Genomic DNA, 19,599 nt, shown 5'->3' with positions numbered 1-19,599 from the left:
TGATAATGTTGCATGCCTGGCTTTGTACCAGTCAAGGTACGATATTTGAGTATTTCCTGATTTTTCTATATTAAAAATTCAAAATGCAGATTTCTAATAATGTTTTTGGGGGTATTTTTCAATAAATTTATTGTAAATACTCTGCAACTATGTCATTTATTTTATTTCAGAGATCCATTTTAAATTATTATTAAAACACTGGAGTTGGAAAAAACCTTCATTTACAGATAAGGCATTTGAGGCCTCAGAGATAAAATGATTTGCCAAAGGTCATCCAGCAAATTATTGGTGATCATCAAGAGAATCTAGGTTGCTTTTTTAGTTCTAAAATAAATCAAGAGGCAAAAGCAGGAAATGATCCAGTTTATAAAACCTTTTTAAGAAAATTTGAAAGATCTAAGTGTACATATACCTGTAACCTCCTATATATGCCTCTTTAACAATATGGATTTTTTCCCAGATATGAGAGTCCAGAAATTGAGAGAAACTAATCATAGTTTGAAACACCACAGCAAATGTAGAAATAAAGATCCCCTTCACATTTTAAGCAATTACTGTCTAAAGAAAAGGTTCACAGTGTTGCCAAGGATGCTGCTTAGTAAATAGTTTAAATTCCTTCCACTTGAGAGAGAAAGGATCCAAAGTATATTAGCCTCTCCCCTCCCCCTCTAGTGAATTAATATTCCATTATATACACCACTGCTGATGGGGGTAACTCTTTTCAATGAGCAGAGATCAGTAAATGGCTATTTCACAAAGAATAAAAATATAACCTTGCAATTTTAATGTGTGTTTATGTTTTTGTTTTTTTTTTTAAAGTGGCAGATCCAAGTTAATAAACCTTGCTTAGGGAAAAAATAAAATAGTTACTAAGCCATGGTGAGTAATTAGCCTTTTAGCATCCCCTTTCTTCAAGAATGCTTCCTCCTGCGCTGGTTCTTTTAAATAGCTCCAGTCCTGGCTGTCTTTGTTGGGCTTGGAAATTGTTCACATATGAGAGAAATTAAGCTCTCATTTAACAGAGACACATGCCTGTCAAGACCAGAGGAACAAAGACTAGTCCCTGGGGCCTGTTCAGCTCCCAGAGGCTGCCACTCATTCTGTTAGCAATGCTTACCCTTTATAGAATGTGTATAAAACCCAATAAATCATTTCATCTGCTGTGCTTAATACACGAGAGCGCTGACCATTTTTCAAAGTGTTTTCTCTTATACAACTTCACAGCTAGTTAGTTAAATTTAAAAAAAGAAAAAAAAAAGATCTCCTATTGCTTATTTTTTTCAGAATGTAGTAAGACTTTTTTAGTCAAAAAGGTAATGAGAATGTTCCCAAACACTGTCAGCATAAATGAAGAGGCATTATCTCCTTAGATTTCTTCCCAGATATCGTTCCTACATTTTATGGTTAATAATTAGAACACCCATTTTGTGAATTACCAGTGCATCTCCCAGCTGCTTTTAAACCCAGATTCAGGAGCTAGCTCTGGCAAAAATGAAATGGTTAAGGATCGGAATGGGACAGACTTGCTGTTCTATTTAAACTCAATACATTTTGTCCCTTTGCAAACACACAGCCAACATTTTCTTTCAGGGTGGAGATTAAAACTACTATTTAACAGCCAGCTCTTTTTACTAGGAAAGTGAAACGGCCTTCTTATAAACTAAAACAAAATACCCCTTCACACAATCTCATTTCCAAAGAAAATAGATGATCTTTAAGCCTTCTTAAGGAGGAAAGACAATGTTAACTTTTTTATAGAAATTTTCTCTGTATTGTCCCCCACCTCATTCTCTCACCTACTCCTCCTGCTGGGGGGAAATATGGAGTCTAAGGTGAAAGACTAAAGACCAGACTTTAAAAGCCTTCCAGTTTAGACCAACTCATCCAAAATAGGGCAAAGGGCTGCGGAAAAATGAGTACCCGTCCATATTACTAAAATAAATACTTCACTAAAAAGTAAAACGCTTGTTTAACCTGACTGTGTTGCATGAAGAGCAAACTTACCAAAGATTTACCCTAGCAATGTTAATCTTTCCACAGAAACACTGGGAGTTCCAGGGCTGACAGCTTCAATTCCCAAGATGCTATGAACCCCCAAATAATAAGAAGCTGGTAGCACAAGGAACTTCACCCGGCTCCGCAGGGGGAGAAAAAGCAGATCTGGATTTGATAAGTAAAACCAGATCTACACAATGGTTATATGGTAAAGCCCTGCAATTAATGGAGACCATAAACAGTTCAAGAAGCCGGCACAGCAGTAGTTTCTCCAGAATACGTTTCACTCATATCCAGTTAGATATTAATCAAATGTACAACTGGCACAAATGTTTTGTGCAAACAAAGATGACTTTACATGTGCCTTTGTATAAAAGAAAAAGAAAACAAAATAGAAGTGCATCAGACTCTTTTACATTCATATTTATGTATAATTCCTGAATGATTTATCATTTTTCAAATGATAAATTATTTTCATTTTTAAACCGCAAGTCACATCCTGCAAGCCTTAGCAGATGCAGATGTCAAAATATGGTAGTACAACAAAATTAATTAAATAACCCTTGAAAAAATAAAACAAAGTTTATTTATAAAAAATGACATTAAGGTGAACTGCCTAATAAGAACATGGATTTGCTTAAATAAAACATTATATGGTTCTGTTTTAGATTCATCCCTAAAGCCCTGAAAGATATTAGAATTTTAGTGAGTAATTACCCTATTTACTTCAAACAAAATGGGAGGAAATCTGAAAACCATATTAAACTACCACACATCAGAAATGAAATTCTCTCATTCTTTATCTTGCAACCCAATAAATAAATAGTAGTTGGAAAATTTATTGGGACTAAGAGATGAAACCTAACAAGCTAGAAATGAGGAAATGGCCAAAAGAACATCCACATCAACATTATGCTTCAAGCAGTAAACCTACTTCTAGGAAGCATAACCAAGAAGTCTCCCCTTCACAGCTTAATTGTTTTCAGACAGTCTAAACCACACTCAGCACTGCCCCCACAGTTAGACAAAGTTCTAACTACCTAACACATCTCTTTTCAAATGAAAATGCAACACTTGGGGTGAAAACAAGAGAGACTAGGAAAAGGTGTTGTATGTTATACATGCCACTGACATAATACTTCACTAGGATATGCTGTAATTTCCTGCAATTAATACTTTAGCAAAGATATAAGGATTTTTTCCCAAAAATTGTAATATTTCACTTGCAATGCTAAAATTAAGTTTGTGTCACCCATTCCATTATACAGCTCTAATGCCAGGAGTTTGTCATTGGCTGCAGAAATCTGTTTGGTGTGGCCTGAAAGCAGGCATTTACAGGCCCTCTTCCTAAAAGTGTTTTTCTAAAAATCCCCCTTAGCCATTATTTCATGTGGCAGGAATTACAAGCCATCACAATACTCCACAAAGGAAACATGAATTTGACCTCATAATTCAAAACTTTTCGATGGTTTAAAATACAAACATTCCTAAGTGGACATGGCTTATGCTGTGGCCAAACTTGACATTTGCCTGAAAGCTTTGTAGGCAAGACTGCCTACAAAGCTCTCTACTTTCTAAGGACCAGAGTTAATTTCCATCATCTAGAATCAAAGGAGGTCAGAGTCACAAAGAATTTCAGCAATAATTTTGTACAATGATCCTTGTTCCTAAATATATGGAAAATGAGAATCAATGCAGAAGAATAATTTGCTAGAGGTAACGGCATTCCTACCAAACCAAAGACTAGGGGCAGACATCTTGGGTCCAAGTCTACGCTTCTTTCTGCCATTCTACGCTTCCCTAATTCTATTATGTCTCTCAGTTGGGGCTGCATATCTTCCATAGAAGAGGGAAGAAAAAGTTCTGCTGAGAGTAGATCAATATTTATCTGCACACCTTCTCTTTTCCTGGGCTTGAAATCGTGGCCTTTTTGAGCCAAAGGGAACATACACGTCTATGCAATTAATTCAGTGACATTGGCAAAGTTGAGAAAATGAGCAAGAGATGGAGCAGGCATAAATAGTAAAAGAGCCTGAAAACAATGGAAAGATCTATACCTGCGTATGTTTTCCAGCTATCTGGAGACCTGGTTGTTTTTTGATTAACTGAATGCTCTATTTAAGAAACCAGATATCAGTTATGACAGTCAAGTTTTAAGATTTGACGATCTGTTTGGTGATCACAATCTATACACTAACAACGAAAAATGAGAAGGAGATATTAAGGAAACAATCCCATTTACCATCACAACCGAAAAAATAAAATACTTAGGAATAAACCTACCTAAGGAGGCAAAAGATTGGTACTCAGAAAAGTATAAAACACTGATGAAAGAAATCAAAGATCACATAAACAGATGGAGAAATATACCATGTTCTTGGATTGGAAGAATCAATATTGTGAAAATGACTATACTACCCAAAGCAATCTACAGATTCAGTGCAATCCCTTTCAAACTACCAATGGCATTCTTCACAGAATTAGAACCAATGGTACAGGATAGAAAGCCCAGAGATAAACACACGCACCTATAGTCACCTAATTTATGACAAAGGAGTCAAGAATATACAATGGAGAAAAGACAGCCTCTTCAATAAGTGGTGCTGGGAAAACTGGACAGTACATGTAAAAGAATGAAATTAGAACACTACCTACCACCATACACAAAAGTAAACTCTAAATGGATTAAAGACCTAAATGTAAGGTCAGACACTATAAAACTCTTAGAGGAAAACATAGGAAAAACACTCTTTGACATAAACCACAGCAAGATCTCTTTTGACCCACCTCCTAGAGTAATGAAAATAAAAACAAAAATAAACAAATGGGACCTAATGAAACTTAAAAGCTTTTGCACAGCAAAGGAAACCATAAACAAGACGAAAAGACAACCTTCAGAATGGCAGAAAATATTTGCAAATGAAGCAACAGACAAAGTATTAACCTCCAAAATATACAAGCAGCTCATGCAGTTCAATATCAAAAAAACAAACAACCCAATTAAAAAATGGGCAGAAGACCTGTATAGACATTTCTCCAAAGAAGACATACAGATGGCCAAAAGGCACATGAAAAGATGCTCAACATCACTAATTATCAGAGAAATGCAAATCAAAACTACAATGAGGCAGTTTCTGACCTCACACCGATCAGAATGGCCATCATGAAAAAATCTACAAGCGATAAATGCCGGAGAGGGTGTGGAGAAAAGGGAAACCCTTTTGCACTGTTGGTGGGAATGTACATTGATACAGCCACTATGGAGAACAGTATGGAGGTTCCTTAGAAAACTAAAAATAGAACTACCATATGACCCCACAATCCCACTACTGGTCATATACCCTGAAAAAACCATAATTCAAAAGGACACATGTACCCCAACTTTCACTGGAGCACTATTTACAATAGCCAGGACATGGAAACAACCTAAATGTCCAATGATAGATGAATGGAGAAAGAAGATGTGGTACACATATACAATGGAATATTACTCAGCCATTAAAAGGAACGAAATTGGGTCATTTGTACAGATGTGGATGGACCTAGAGTCTGTCATACAGAGTGAAGTAAGCCAGAAAGAGAAAAACAAATGTATAGTAATGCATATATGTGGAATCTAGAAAAATGGTACAGATGAACCTATTTGTAGGGCAGGAATAGGCATGTAGATGTAGAGAACGAACATGTGGACACAGCAGGGGAAGGGAAGGGAGGGAGATTAGGTTTGACATAAATACACTACCATGTGTAAAATAGAGAGCTAGTAGGAACCTGCTGTATAGCACAGGGAGTGCAGCTCAGTGCTCTGTGAGGACCTAGATGGGTGGGATGGGGAGGGGTGGGAGGGAGGTCCCAGAAGGAGGGGATATAGGTAGACATACAGCTGATTCACTTAATTGTACACCAGAAACTAACACAACATTGTAAAGCAATTTTACTCCAATTAAAAAAAAAAGAAACCAGAAGTCAGTTATGACTGTCAAGTTGCAAGATTTGATGATCTGTGTGGTGATCACAACCTACGAGGTGATCACAGAAGGATAGATATCTCCTCCTTTTCTGTTACCTGTATTTTTAAAAGTAAAATAATAATAATAAAGTTAATTATAAAAGCAATGCACCCTCTTCCAGTCTTTTTTAAAATGCCTATTTTTATGTAGCTGAGATTATACTGTATTTACATTATTATGTTCTAGGGGTTTTTTTCCACCTGATGTTACATTGAAAGCATTATCCTAAATCATGAAAACTTATTTGTCAGTATCACGTTTAACAGTCTATAACAGCCGATCACATGAATATACCATAATAAATTTAACAATTTTCTTAATATTGAAAACCAGGATTCTTTCAATGTATATTTAAAATTTTTAACTAATTTTCTTATACAAAAGCAATAAGTGTTAGAAAAAAATTTAAAACTAACCTAAAACAATAAAAAATAGTTTATAATTCTACTGCACAAAGTCATTTGCCTTTGTACTCTTAACCACTTGAGGTATACTGTATATCACAAATCTGGGTCTCCATAGTCAGAGCCCAGTTGTATTGAGAAGGAAAGATATTGTATTGATATGGGGGCCAAGGTCCTAAACATAGAGTTCAGATTACATCTTCTACCGAACTGCCAATAACCTGAGCTTTCCTCCCACAAGGGATTCCTAGGAATACCAGGGTATATTTCAACCCTAAAATGAAGTCCATGAAAGGGCCCTGCCAGAGACCAGTGTATGTGATGATACACAATAAATGAAATCAGACAGTCTTAACAGAAAAATATCTGTTGTGTGGAGGCCAACTTCAAAAGTCCAAATTCATTTTTCTTTGCCCAGGTGTCCACCCTTGCATTACACATATTCCAGCCACAAGCTGGAAGTCCTCCAATGGTAGACTACATGTTTGCTCTATCACGGTGGATCTGACCTGGTCTAACTGATCTGCTAAGACTAACCTCTGGCTGGAACCGAATATCTCACTTTTGCCTGCTCCTCTGGGCTTTTCCACAGACAAATTTCAGGTCACCTAACAGTTTCTCCACTCCATCTAACCTTCAAACATAAAATCTAGAAATCTGAGTCTGCACAAAGCATTACAAAGAATTACACAAAATAGGGTGGAGAGGAAACTTGGAACTAGTTTTTCTTTTTCTCGAACCTCTGTTATTTATCACTAAAGAAGGTAACAGCTTCCTACCCATGTGCACTTTCTTGCTCTCCATCATCTTCTGCTTCTAAGCTCATTCTTCTACCACTATAACCATGTTGATTCCTTCAAACCCCAGCCTCCAACTACTAAACTGATTATTTGGGAGCCATCATAACATTCAAAATTCTCAGCGAAATGCAGATCGGGGGAAGGAAGGGCTGACAGCCACAGAAATAAAGGTCCTTTAGAACAAACAAATACCTGAAGCAGCAGCTGGAGATCCTTCTTCTCCCTTTCAGTTCTCTGATTGTCTCCTTAGACACCATTCAGTTATACTAATCCTAAAGTGCCCTGTATTTAACTAATTCTATACATATTAACAAACAATTTCTGCCACATCCAGCTTTACAAACGCCAAACTAGGACTTACTTACATCTTTTATTAAACAACAGTACATAAGTTATGTTTTTCCATTTGGGTAACTGGTTCCTGACATCATCACAACTTTTGAAAGGGAACAAAAGTTATTGGACAATCAAAAGTAAAATCAGTTTTCTTGGGTTTCCCTCCCCCCCTTTTCCTATGAATAATACAACTAAAGAATGTATATGGAAGAACCAACATTTGCGTGGCTGGGAAATGAATGATGTTATTACAGCACAAAAGAAGCATGGCCTGTTAGAGTTCTTTAGAATAGTAACTCCACCTTGTCAACATGTTCAAGCAGCAGCCAAGTCAGCCTAGCTGAGAGCTCTTTCCAGTTGCACTAATCTCAGCCACTGTAGAACACTCATCTGTAGACATTTTAAGATAAAAATCTTCCACTGAAGTGTGTGTTTAACAAAAGTCATGACTGTGACCTGAGGTTGGACTTTACTCTTTATTCTGATCTGTGGATTCCTTAACTTTCATTGTTTACTGTTACAACTTTAATATTTTCTTAATGGATTGGGTGGCGGATAAAATGAATTCAGTGTCTCACAGTGAGACATTACACCTTTTGCATCATTTATTTTCTTTTATTCTGAAGAAGTAAAAATATCTGACTCTAACATTAATAACTTTAAGTGGGAGTTAACTTATGTGAATTAAAAATGGTTATGTCAGTATATCCTTTCAAAATTTAAAAGATATTTCCCTGTGCTATATCAAGTGTCACACAGTATATCAATTTTTATTTCCCATCTCTCAAGTCTGGTATGCATACTGTTTAACTTCTTAAATTCTAAGTATAGACATAATTCACAAAAGCTGGGCAAATGCTTGACTTACAGGAGATGGCATACATAAGATTTATATGAACAACTTTATTTTAAACAAGAAGACTTTTGCATTTTGTGCTGCTACATCGCTAACTTCATCTGTGTATTTAAAAACAGCTATAAAATAAATTGGAAAGGTTCATTTACTATCCCACAGGCACTACTGATCTAATAGAAAAGCCCATTTTAGTGTGAAAAGTAAGAATTTGACCCTATTTTCCAGAATAAAATGCCACATCCCCTTTTAGACAACCTCCAGGCAGCTCTAATTCTTGGTCAACCATTTCTGAGTACCTGATAAACCTTACTGTCCTCTTACTGACAATTGAAATAGCTCTCATTTGGCAGCCAGAGAAAATTTTTGCTCTTTTTTTTCCTCTAGATTACCCTGGTGATAATAATTGATTATAGCGCATCCACATTGATTATCCTATATTCACGTCACTAATTTGTGGGTTCTAAATGTGCATATGTATGTAGACATAAACATGCTTACACATGTAGACACAAAATATGTACATGTGCGTTTCTCTCTTTTTTTAATAGCTCTATATTGGAGTATAATTGCTTCACAATGCGGTGTTAGTTTCTGTTGCACAACAAAGCAAATCAGCCATATGCATACACATGTCCCCACATCCCCTCCCTCTTGAGTCTCCCTCTCATCCTCCCTGTCCCACCCCTCTAGGTCAACCCACTCCTCTAGGTCAACACAAAACATCGAGCTGATCTCCCTGTGCTAGGCTGCTGCTTCGCACCAGCCAACTATTTTACATTTGGTAGTGTTATATGTGTCGATGCTACTCTCACTTTGCCCCAGCTTCACCCTCCCACTCCATGTCCTCAAGTCCATTTTCTATGTCTACCTCTTTATTTCTGCCCTGCAACTAGGTTCATCGGTACCATTTTTTTTTTTTTTTTTTTTAGATTCCATATATATGCGTTAGCATACGGTATTTGTTTTGCTCTTTCTGACATACTTCACTCTGTATGACAGACTCTAGGTCCATCCACCTCACGCCAGTCAGAATGTCCATTAACAAAAAATCTAGAAACAATAAATGCTGGAAAGGGTGTGGTGAAAAGGGAACCCTCCTACACTGTTGGTGGGAATGTAAATTGATACAACCACTATGGAAAACAGTATGGAGGTTCCTTAAAAAACGAAAAATAGAACCACCATATGACCCAGCAATCCCACTACTGGGCGTCTACCTTGTTTCTCTTTTAAGGACTCTGAAGTTATTCCTATAGCTCGTACATAAGAATGACAACAACAATAATGATAGTGATAGATAAAATGCATTGAGCACTTAGTAGGGTTTTTTAAGATGATGATCTCTAATCCCAGAACTGGTAAGGTACTATCATTATTCATCTTTTAGGAACTAGGAAATGCAGGCTCAGAAATATTAAGTAACTTTTGTCACAGCTAGTAAGTAGCAAAACATGTCACAGAGCTAATAAGTAGTAGAACTGGAATTTAAATCTTGATTTATTTGTCCCTGATACTTGTGCTGCTTCTACAAAAATTTTAAATTACATACACTCTGAAGCAATGCATTTTATCCTTTTTACCTCCTATTTATATGTACAAATCTAGCTTAAAAGTGCATTCAGATTCATACATTCCTCATATATGTGAAATGTAGTCAATTTCACAGAAAAAATAATTTTAAACGCCTTAAAAAATGACAGGTTGATGTCCTGGGTCAAAATTCATTCTGTTTAGATAGTAGAAGTCAAAGAGCATCTGAGTATTTATTTTCTAAAAGTTTTTGTCTTATTGTGAAAGACTATGCTTCATTTTTATTTTAAATACCTTCTCCCAAAGGCACAAATCTAATGTCAACACATTCCTGTCTTGCCAATATACCCATATGTAAATAAAAATCAAGTTATTAGAAAACTAACTAAATTTATTAAAACTGTTTAAACCATGATCCATTATAAGCTTTCTAGCTATTAAGTAAAATAGCTATGACCAAATTCAAAAGTATATTTCAACTGCTCAAGGATTATTTGTTATGCCCCAACCCTCAGTCCATTTTTAGATAGATAGATAGATAGATAGATAGATAAATAGATGAATAGTCGCAACAATTTAGAGTTCACATTTAATCATTTAATCTGCATTACACTGTATAGAGCAGTTTTTCTTAATCCTGATTGCCTGCTAGAATCATCTAGAGAGCTTTTAACAGTCCCCATCTGGGACTGTACCCCAGACCAATTAAATCGGAACCTCTGCAGTGGGACCCAGGCATCAGTATTTTTAAAAGGCTTCCAAGTGATTACAAGGTACAATCAAGGTTGAGAACCACTGGCATCAAATGCTGTCACTCACTGCTCCCTTTTATCAGCTGCAGAAGGTAGCTTTAAAAACAGGTATTAACATTAAAGGGGACGGATCCTCAATATAGAGACATATCACTTTTAAGTCCCCAGAAAGTAATATAATTAGCTAAGAAGTTTATATGTAAAAACCAAAAGAGTCACTCAGCCATAAATACATTTCATACCACATTACAAAAAGATTCCAGTTATGTTCTTTTTATCTCTTTCCTTGTGGGCATGTAGCCACAGTTGTAGTAGTCCTAAGATATAAACTGATTCTAATGGGCAATCTTCAATTTTTTTCCATTTAAGGATAAAGAGAATGTAATGAGATTTTAGATGTTAGGTATTATTATCCACATTTTACAAATTGGAAAACTAGAGTGCACTAAGATTTATTCAAAGCACAAAAAGGGCAAATTGAGATACATCCTGGAATGTTGGAAATAGTACTAGACTAGAAGTCAAAGAAAGTTGGGTTCCACTCATGGCTCTGACAACATGTAGCTTTTTAACTCTGGACGAGTCTGTTGTCTATGCCTCAGTTTCCTTGTATAAAGTAAAGGATTTGGACGAAAGAAAGAGTTCCAAAGAAATTTCAAAGAAAAACAGAAGTGGGGGACTTACACGTATTTGGGAACTTTTTATTTTACCAACTGAAACTACTGGAAACAAAGAAACAAAGCACATACCATCTATTATCATCTGTGCTTCATAAAAGGAAAGGACATTTGAATTCCAAAAAAGTAGAAAAAACATAATCTCAGGGTTTTTTTTAAGTATAGCTTAACGATAAACTCACTATATTGCTGTACGATAGGAATAGCTACCCACCCTACCCCCAATCAGTGAGGGAGAACCATGAGGACCTCTAGAGGATGTGTCCAAGTTTAACATTCTGTGAAAGTAGAAGAATGGAGGGGGAACATTTAACATCTCTCAGTGTAGTGATCTTTCAAGAGTTTCTTAAAATTCCATCATTAAAGAACTACCTTTATAATTTTTGCCATATCCAAGTACTCAGTTCTTACTTAAAGTTTATTTAAATTGACTTTTTTTGCTTAAATACATTTATTTCAATAGCACTACCTCAAATAGAAAACCAATAGAAAATCACTTGTCATAATTAGAAGATAACCAGATAACAATGAAAACAAAAGTTTTACTTGATTTTATTTAAATTCTAAGCTAAGCACTATTGCCTCCAAAGGCTCTCAGACTAAGATGATCTCTCTCTCTTACAAAGAGAGATTAGCACATCCTAGAAAGGTATTAAAGTGTGCTAACACTAAACTGAACCCTCAATGTAATCAGAGAGATCAAGGGGAAAACAGAAAAGAGCTGCTTTTTCCTTGGGGAATTGATACAGTGTTATGTAATGTCATATGCTGGCACCACCTGGATCAACTGCCCACTGGGCTCCATAGCCTCTTGCCCCTGAAGAGGTAATGCACTCTCTCATTTTCATTAATCCCAGAAGGAAGCAGAGACTTTGGTTTCCCTGCATTTTCAGTATCACTGATTTGAGAGGGAGCTGGGGAGTAAAGTCTGAGAGATAAGAAGTAGATAAGATAAGAGGAGGGAGGGTCACCAAAGAGGGTTGGGGAAATTGAAGGATAGTGCATGAAAAGCACTGAGATTCACCATCAGGCCCTCTTCAGCTGAATGAGATCTTTGCCATAAGGCCACATTTAGAAAATAAGTAGCAAGCTGATTAATAATTCCATATAGCAGCTCAAAGGAACTGGTCCAGTATCACCTCTTTTTATTTCTAGATCCACTCCAACTTTAACAGTCTAGCGTGATTAACTCACACAGAGTTTCTAATCCACAGTGATAATTTATATTTTTATCTAAGGCCCTTGCTATTCATGAATTATAGCCGCTTTACCTATTCTTTATAATTCAGAAACGTCATTATTAAAATGTTAGAAGCAGGCTATACAGCATGTATCATTACTTAAAAAGTTAATTCGATTACATAAAAGCAATAATTAGATTTGCATTTTTATCTTGGTTTTAAACTTCCAAAGAAGATCATAACAGCCTGCCCATGGGCAATTAAAAATCGCATACAGCAGAAAAATAGAGAGAGGAAAGAGGGTCTGTTTTTCCTGGCTAATTCATGGTTGAAGATAGAATTACAAAATATTTTAAGGGTTTGCTGAAGCTGGGGGCTAATCCTAGACTTCTAAGCTTTGTTTATAACTCTCATTTCATTGCAAGAGAGTATCAGATACATGTACAATGCCAATAGAAGTATCAAATTACTTTCAGTGGGTTTATTTGGTCCTGTTCAGAGGCTGTTGAAAGGAGATCCGTTACCTGATCAATAACACCCGAAAAAGGACTATTTGCTAGAGCCAAAACAGGAGCAGTGTAATTGCTTTTTGTTTATCAATGCTAAATACAATTAACAAAGAGATACAACATATACAACATAAGACAGAGGAACTATGTGAGACTGGCAGGCCCCTTACTTTACTTAGTCTTTCTGCTGGCTGTTCAGCCAGTTCCAAACGACAATAAACGCAAGGTCCAGCTCTTAAAATTAGAGGTCATTTAGATACTTAATGATGAAGCATATCTTCAAATATATATCTATTATTATTATCCTGGCAAAAAATTAATTAACCAGGTCATGCAGGCCATGAAGGCTAATGTACAAAGTAATCATTTCTGATCTTTAGACAACTACTTCTCATGAAAAGGTAGCCCTTATTCTGCTCAGCAGTTACCTGAAATACCTGTAGTTAATCATACTGAAGGAAACAAAAGGCAAGGTTTATCTCCTTAAAAGGTGAGAGTACATCTCAAATTATTGTTTACTGGTTTAAGAACAATCACCTCCCTGCTCATAATATTGATATGTCTACTGGTTACATAGGAAGAAAGGAGAACACGCATTTAACGGCACTCAACCACATGACAAACGCACAGAGACACACACAAAATACATGAATAGCACAAATGAATATATTATAATCAAAACAGAAAACACTATATATGAAAAATACTCACATACTCTAAAGAATAGAGTGAAGCTTCAGTGAAGAGACAAACACTTGGCTGTATAAATAAGCAGTATGTATTAGAGCATTTAAAAGAAAGTTTTCAGATAAGAGAAAGTATCTGCAAAGCAGCAGCAATGGCATTAGTTCAGGCCTTCCACAGATTGAGTTCACCATCTAATTCATGTATTAAATTGTGAAGGAAGGACAATGAATCTTATATACTAATCATAAAGATTAACAAAGAACTGAGCTAAGAATTTCAAGTTTCACAATTTTACCCAAAAAGGTGTATGTATATGAATTGACTAAATCATTGGCTCTGGCCCAGGAGGCCAAGTGCCCAAATAAAATCCCAACCAATCAGTCCCTTCTTAAGAGACCATTGTTGTTTGGTCAATGATGTGAGGCGAGGACGCCACCTGTACAGAGGTGTCTAAAGAGATATGAATATTTGGATCACACCATTCATGTCTGAAAAAGTAAGTTTCTCACAGAGATATTTTAATAAGGTGAATTCTCTTGCAAAGATTAAGTTCTAGCAACAAAATGCCATCGTGAAATATGTTCCTACTGACATGCTATCAAAACCAAAGAATGTGGTATATTGTATCCATGAAGAATATCTTTAGATTCAAAAACCATAACATGGTCAAATGAGGTTAGATGAATAAATATATGGACGAATCAAGGAATCAAGATTTATAAAATATTTTCCGGTTTGCTTAGATTAGACTTACATTTAATGTTTGATTAAAATGCTATAAATATGTGTTGCTATGCCCAATGGATTCAAACTGAATTTTGTTTCCTAGTCAACATAACTCATAAGTAAAATGCTTCAAAATATTGGCTAAGATACTATGGTGTGGGAGAAAGAGGAAGAAATTACTAAAGCAGTTATTTGTCCTTTGGAATTATAACATGAGAACCAACATTCCCAAATCCAAGGATCCATATTCCATGATCTATTAGTTTTGTTATCTACAAAGTTGATAAAAACTGTGCTATTTCTGACTTGGAAATATCAAAAATGTCTATTTTGGGCTCCATATCCGGGGAATTACTTAATATGTAACAAATTAGAGGAATCGCCATTTTCCCCAAAGCACAGAGGGATTTGAATTCACTAAGCAAACAGCCTCCTAAAAGATCTGTTGACATTAAAGAATTTTAACAATTATTTAAAGTTATTAACCCGATTTTTAAATGGTAAAAATTGACTCATCAAAAGTGTAAAAACAGGGCTTCCCTGGTGGCGCAGTGGTTGAGAATCCGCCTGCCTATGCAGGGGACACGGGTTCGTGCCCCGGTCCGGGAAGATCCCACATGCCGCGGAGCGGCTGGGCCCGTAAGCCATGGCCGCTGAGCCTGTGCGTCCGGAGCCTGTGCTCCGCAACGGGAGAGGCCACAACAGCGAGAGGCCCGCGTACCAAAAAAAAAAAAAAGTGTAAAAACATTAGTTCACAAAATCATTCATCTTATGGTTTCAACATGGCTTAAAGACCATATATGATCTTAAAAGTACCCCTTTAAAAATTTAATTAGAATTTACCAAGGCAAAATTACATTAAAATTATATTAAAGGAAAAAATATATAAATGAAATAATTTTCAACTACATATACAGAATAAGTTTTGAAGGACTGCAAATAAAATAAGCACGTGGACTTTTACAATACTATCTTAATCATGCCTTTTCCTATCGCTAATGAAAAATCCTGCTTTTCGGTGTGCAAACCATCCAGGTTTTCATTTGTTTCCATTATAACGGACCCAGATGTGTTTGTGTGTGGTTGTTATAAGAGGTTAGACACTCTTCCCTTTCTTTCTAGTACAGCTTGCAAATTAGAAAACAACAGTACTAATTCAGAAGTCAGCATTCTGAACTAGAAGTAAAGAATAATCTTTAGATGTGTTATTTAGATCTATGTATCCCACCTGATACTTGGCATCTGTGGCCAATTGCCATGGCTTAATCTTGCTGACCATGTTAGCAAATAGGTTCTAGGATACAAGATTTTAAAAGAAGGAAAAAGGTCAAACTTGGGATCTCAAATTGTCGCTGTATTCATTTGCTTTCAGAAGAGAAAGGTTTTGTATTTACTATCTTACTCTGTTTTGTTTTCAAAAGGAAGAATGCTTCATGATAGAAAAATGTTTGAAGCATTTCTTAAATCTCATATTTTGCTCAAATTAAAATTAGTCCAACAACAGTCTCTCTCCTAAATTTGATCACGCCTATGGCTGATCAAAAAACTTATTTGAAAATACAGTTAACCCATTCCCCTTCCAAAAAAACAACTAAAAGTCTGAATATCAAATACATGCTTTGTAAGTGCCAGAAATTAATATGTTTTGTGCAAGGAGAAGTGTTTTTCAGTATTTGAAAAATTCTTTGAATGGTCTCATGCTCGGTAAGATAAACACTGACAAGATATGCAGTGAAGCAGTAGCTCAGGACAGAATAAACTATAAATATGTATTGCCTCCTCTTATTTTTTAAAATATGAATTCCTGTTACAAAGAATCCCATATTTCTAAAATTAATGTAACTATTTTGAATCTCTCTATGATTTTATAATTTATACTGCTGAGATCAAGGCCTGATTAGCTTCAATTTTTAAAAATTTAAACAATGAGAAATATCTACAAATTTAAAAGCAATTAAACTTCTATTAAAACACTTGAAAAACCAACTTTCTTGTCTTCTCAAATTGAACATTCTGATGAATAATATTTTAAGATCATGTCCTATAGTTTCCTGTAAAAGATATCAACTTTATATAGTCAAGTTATAACTATAAAATCATATGTAATCAATAAATGCCTATAATATTTCATTAAAATACTTTGATTTTGTTGCTATTCATCTGAGATCCTCAGTACAACAGGCAAACGTCAATTAAGACAGCCAGTTCATGCAAACAACTTTGGACTAAGAAGTGAAATATATTAAAATAAACAAAGAAGTAAGTAATAAAGAGGTAGTAAAAACATTAGTAGTAAGTAACTGATATGAGAACATCTCAGGGAATTTCTTCCATTTCTGCTTTACAAATAGGAGAAACAGAGAGAACTAAATGATTGGGTTAGGTTATTTAACACCTACTGAGTTCTTAGAGAGGGATCTAGAGAAAAATGTAGGAAGCCACAGGCTAAAAATCTTGACCTTAGCAGTGGGAGACACACTGAAAATTCTAATAAGGGCAGAACAAGGGAATACCTGGACAGTTATTTAATTAAGGATCTCTGCATGAGTCATGAAATATCAAGATGAGAAATTATTTCAAGATTTAATTATAAAGGCTGACTGTCCCAAATGCCAGAGATATACCGTCTCCTCTATGTTTGGATTCTTTATTTTGAAACATACAGACTTGAGTATGGAATATAGAATCAGAACTAATTAAAACAACAACAACAAACACTGGTTAAGACCTCCTAGTAAAGACAGCTGGACAAAATGCCAAATTAGGTACAGGTACTTCTTCAGGCACCAAACTGGTATTTTAAATGCAGTAACTACTACCTGGAACACTAAGTGTGATTACAAAATGAAGCAAAAATCTAAGTTAAAATCACTAGCTTTTATCAGTGAGGTGAAATAAGTTATGACTTTATGTAAATGATTTTTTTTAAATATAGGAAGGTGTGATACTAATCTCAAGGAAAGGACTAATATAATTCAGAATATACTGCGCCAACTAGGCTGAATCATAGATCCCAGTGGTTAGAAAATATCTACAGCAACCAAGAGAAACCCAGAGACTGCGGTGGATACATATAACTCTGGGATCAATATTCCTGAGGATTAATCACCAGACAACCAGTTGCTTATTCTAAGGCTTTCTAGAAGTCACACACCTATGTTCCTATTCAAAAATGGAGACCACTTCCCTTACCTATGTCAAAAAGTTGTTAGCTGAATTAACCGTCAAATTTCTAAAGGAATGACAGAAATCAGAATTCTTTCCCAGGCCCATGCAATTATGATCTATATGTTGTGTTAACCTGCCACAAAAAAAAAAAAAAAAAAAGAGAAAAGAAAAGAAATGAAGAAAAAAAAAGAAAGAAAAGAAAAGAAAGAGGAATTTCTAAAGTGTGTTACAATTATTCAAGAACAAGTTTTTCTTCCTTTCTAGACTATAAGCTTCTTGAAGACAATTACTTATTAATCTTTATGTTCTCTTCAGCGCCTAGCAGAAATGCAGTTAATATCTGTTAAAGAACAAATTAATTATTACCAACCTTTTCCTAGGTCATAAGATTCTTCTCATAATTGGCCCAGACAGTCCTAACAAGCAAATAAGCATAAGCTTCTACCCATGATACTATTAGATGGTAAAATATAAAGCAGCAAGTAGTTTGTGGCAATAAAACTAGCATGTGTATGCTACCTTGGAAACCATTAGGTTTCCACCAGGTTGTGTTAGGCAAATGGCAGAAGGAAAAAAGATAAGGTTTATTCTGCTTACGCATCACATCAGAAAAGAATGCTTAGACTACCAGCAAGTCGATATTTTCTACATCCACTTATACAGTTGTATACAACATCCCTGAATAACAAACAGCCCTATTGGTGCTGTTTAAAAGAGAAGGGTGCATGTGCAGCATTTTAAATTCCATTTTCAAGGAGAAAAGTATCTAAGTATAATCAGACGAGAGTAATAAAATACACTGACCTGGATCTGTTGCTGCAGGAGATTAATTTTGTGCTGCTGTTGCAGAAGTTGCTGCTGTTGTCTTGCAATCTATCAGAAATAAAGTTTCATTAAGTAACAATGAAATGCTTACACCTTTGCCATTACCTCAGGTACCTCTCCTGGTATTACAAGGATGCTTTACTGTACTTCTACATGAAAGAGTTCCTATAAAATGAGAGAGGCAGAATCAGAAAGTTGGAGAAAAGGAAATATTTCAAACAGGTGCCATCTCTCTGCTTGCCCCTAAATCTTTACCTGTACATGAAAACTACCCCCTTGTATTACATTTGTGAGCAGTTCATCTATATCTGCACTGGTCATCTGGAAAGAATGGGAATTTCAAAATCTCATCCTTGGGCTTTCCTGGTGGCGCGGTGGTTGAGAGTCCGCCTGCCGATGCAGGGGACACAGGTTCGTGCCCCGGTCCGGGAAGATCCCACATGCCGCGGAGCGGCTGGGCCCATGAGCCACAGCCGCTGAGCCTGTGCGTCCAGAGCCTGTGCTCCGCAACGGGAGAGGCCACAACAGTGAGAGGCCCGCGTACCGCAAAAAAAAAAAAAAAAAATCTCATCCTTGAAGAATAAAAACAGGAGAACTCTGGCTACATTTTTCTAAGGAGCTTAATTTGTATTTAAAAAGTAAAATCTGTAAGCAAAGATAGGAAAGAACTATTACGTATAATATGGCCTACTTTGGTGAAACCTTTTCTACTGTAAAGATTTTCAGAACTGATAACACAAATATTGTCAAGGGAGTGCCAAAAAAATACAGCAAAAGGCAAAAACCTTTATCTTTTTTGGTTGATATAATGTGGAATGTACAAAGCATTTTTAAAAACAAACACAATTTAATATTTATTCACATCCTTTTGAGGGTAATGTGTTAGTTTTACAGTACAGGATCCACATACAAGTTTTGTATTCCCTGCTTCACCCAACAATCAAATTCAACATCTTAGCACGTCGTCTCGTCTGTAAAAAGAAACATTAACTACTTAATGCAAGCCCTACTGAAGAATGAATCTGCCCCTCAGGAGAGCAGGGAACTTCTGTAGGATAATGGTGTTTACTATAAAACAGGAGTTAGGTGTCAGGTTACTTATTACCTCAAAATCTGAGCTGCTAGAGTTTGAAGCCCATTGGA

At 35.9% G+C, this 19,599-nt stretch overlaps 1 protein-coding gene across 10 annotated transcripts in view; it reads right to left on the bottom strand.

Annotated features, from left to right (window-relative positions):
* LOC102980368 (transcription factor SOX-6) overlaps nucleotides 1-19,599 on the bottom strand; it is a 297,561-nt gene that overhangs the window by 194,790 nt on the left and 83,172 nt on the right. For 7 of the 10 annotated variants that reach the window (XM_028500833.2, XM_028500838.2, XM_028500835.2 and 4 more), the window contains exons 4-5: nucleotides 18,436-18,504; nucleotides 13,762-13,809 (exon numbers count right to left, since the gene is read on the bottom strand). In XM_028500833.2, coding sequence (XP_028356634.1) covers nucleotides 13,762-13,809; nucleotides 18,436-18,504 — 117 coding nt within the window. Of the gene's footprint in view, nucleotides 1-13,761; nucleotides 13,810-18,435; nucleotides 18,505-19,599 lie in introns of those variants that run through there. The other 3 variants (XM_028500836.2, XM_028500843.2, XM_055078766.1) reach the window with 2 other exon arrangements.

The sequence above is a fragment of the Physeter macrocephalus genome, chromosome 16 (genome assembly GCF_002837175.3).
Source record: "Physeter macrocephalus isolate SW-GA chromosome 16, ASM283717v5, whole genome shotgun sequence".
Taxonomy (NCBI): Eukaryota; Metazoa; Chordata; class Mammalia; order Artiodactyla; family Physeteridae; genus Physeter; species Physeter macrocephalus.
Note: the sequence above shows the minus strand (reverse complement) of the source record. Positions and strands in the feature narration are given on the sequence as shown.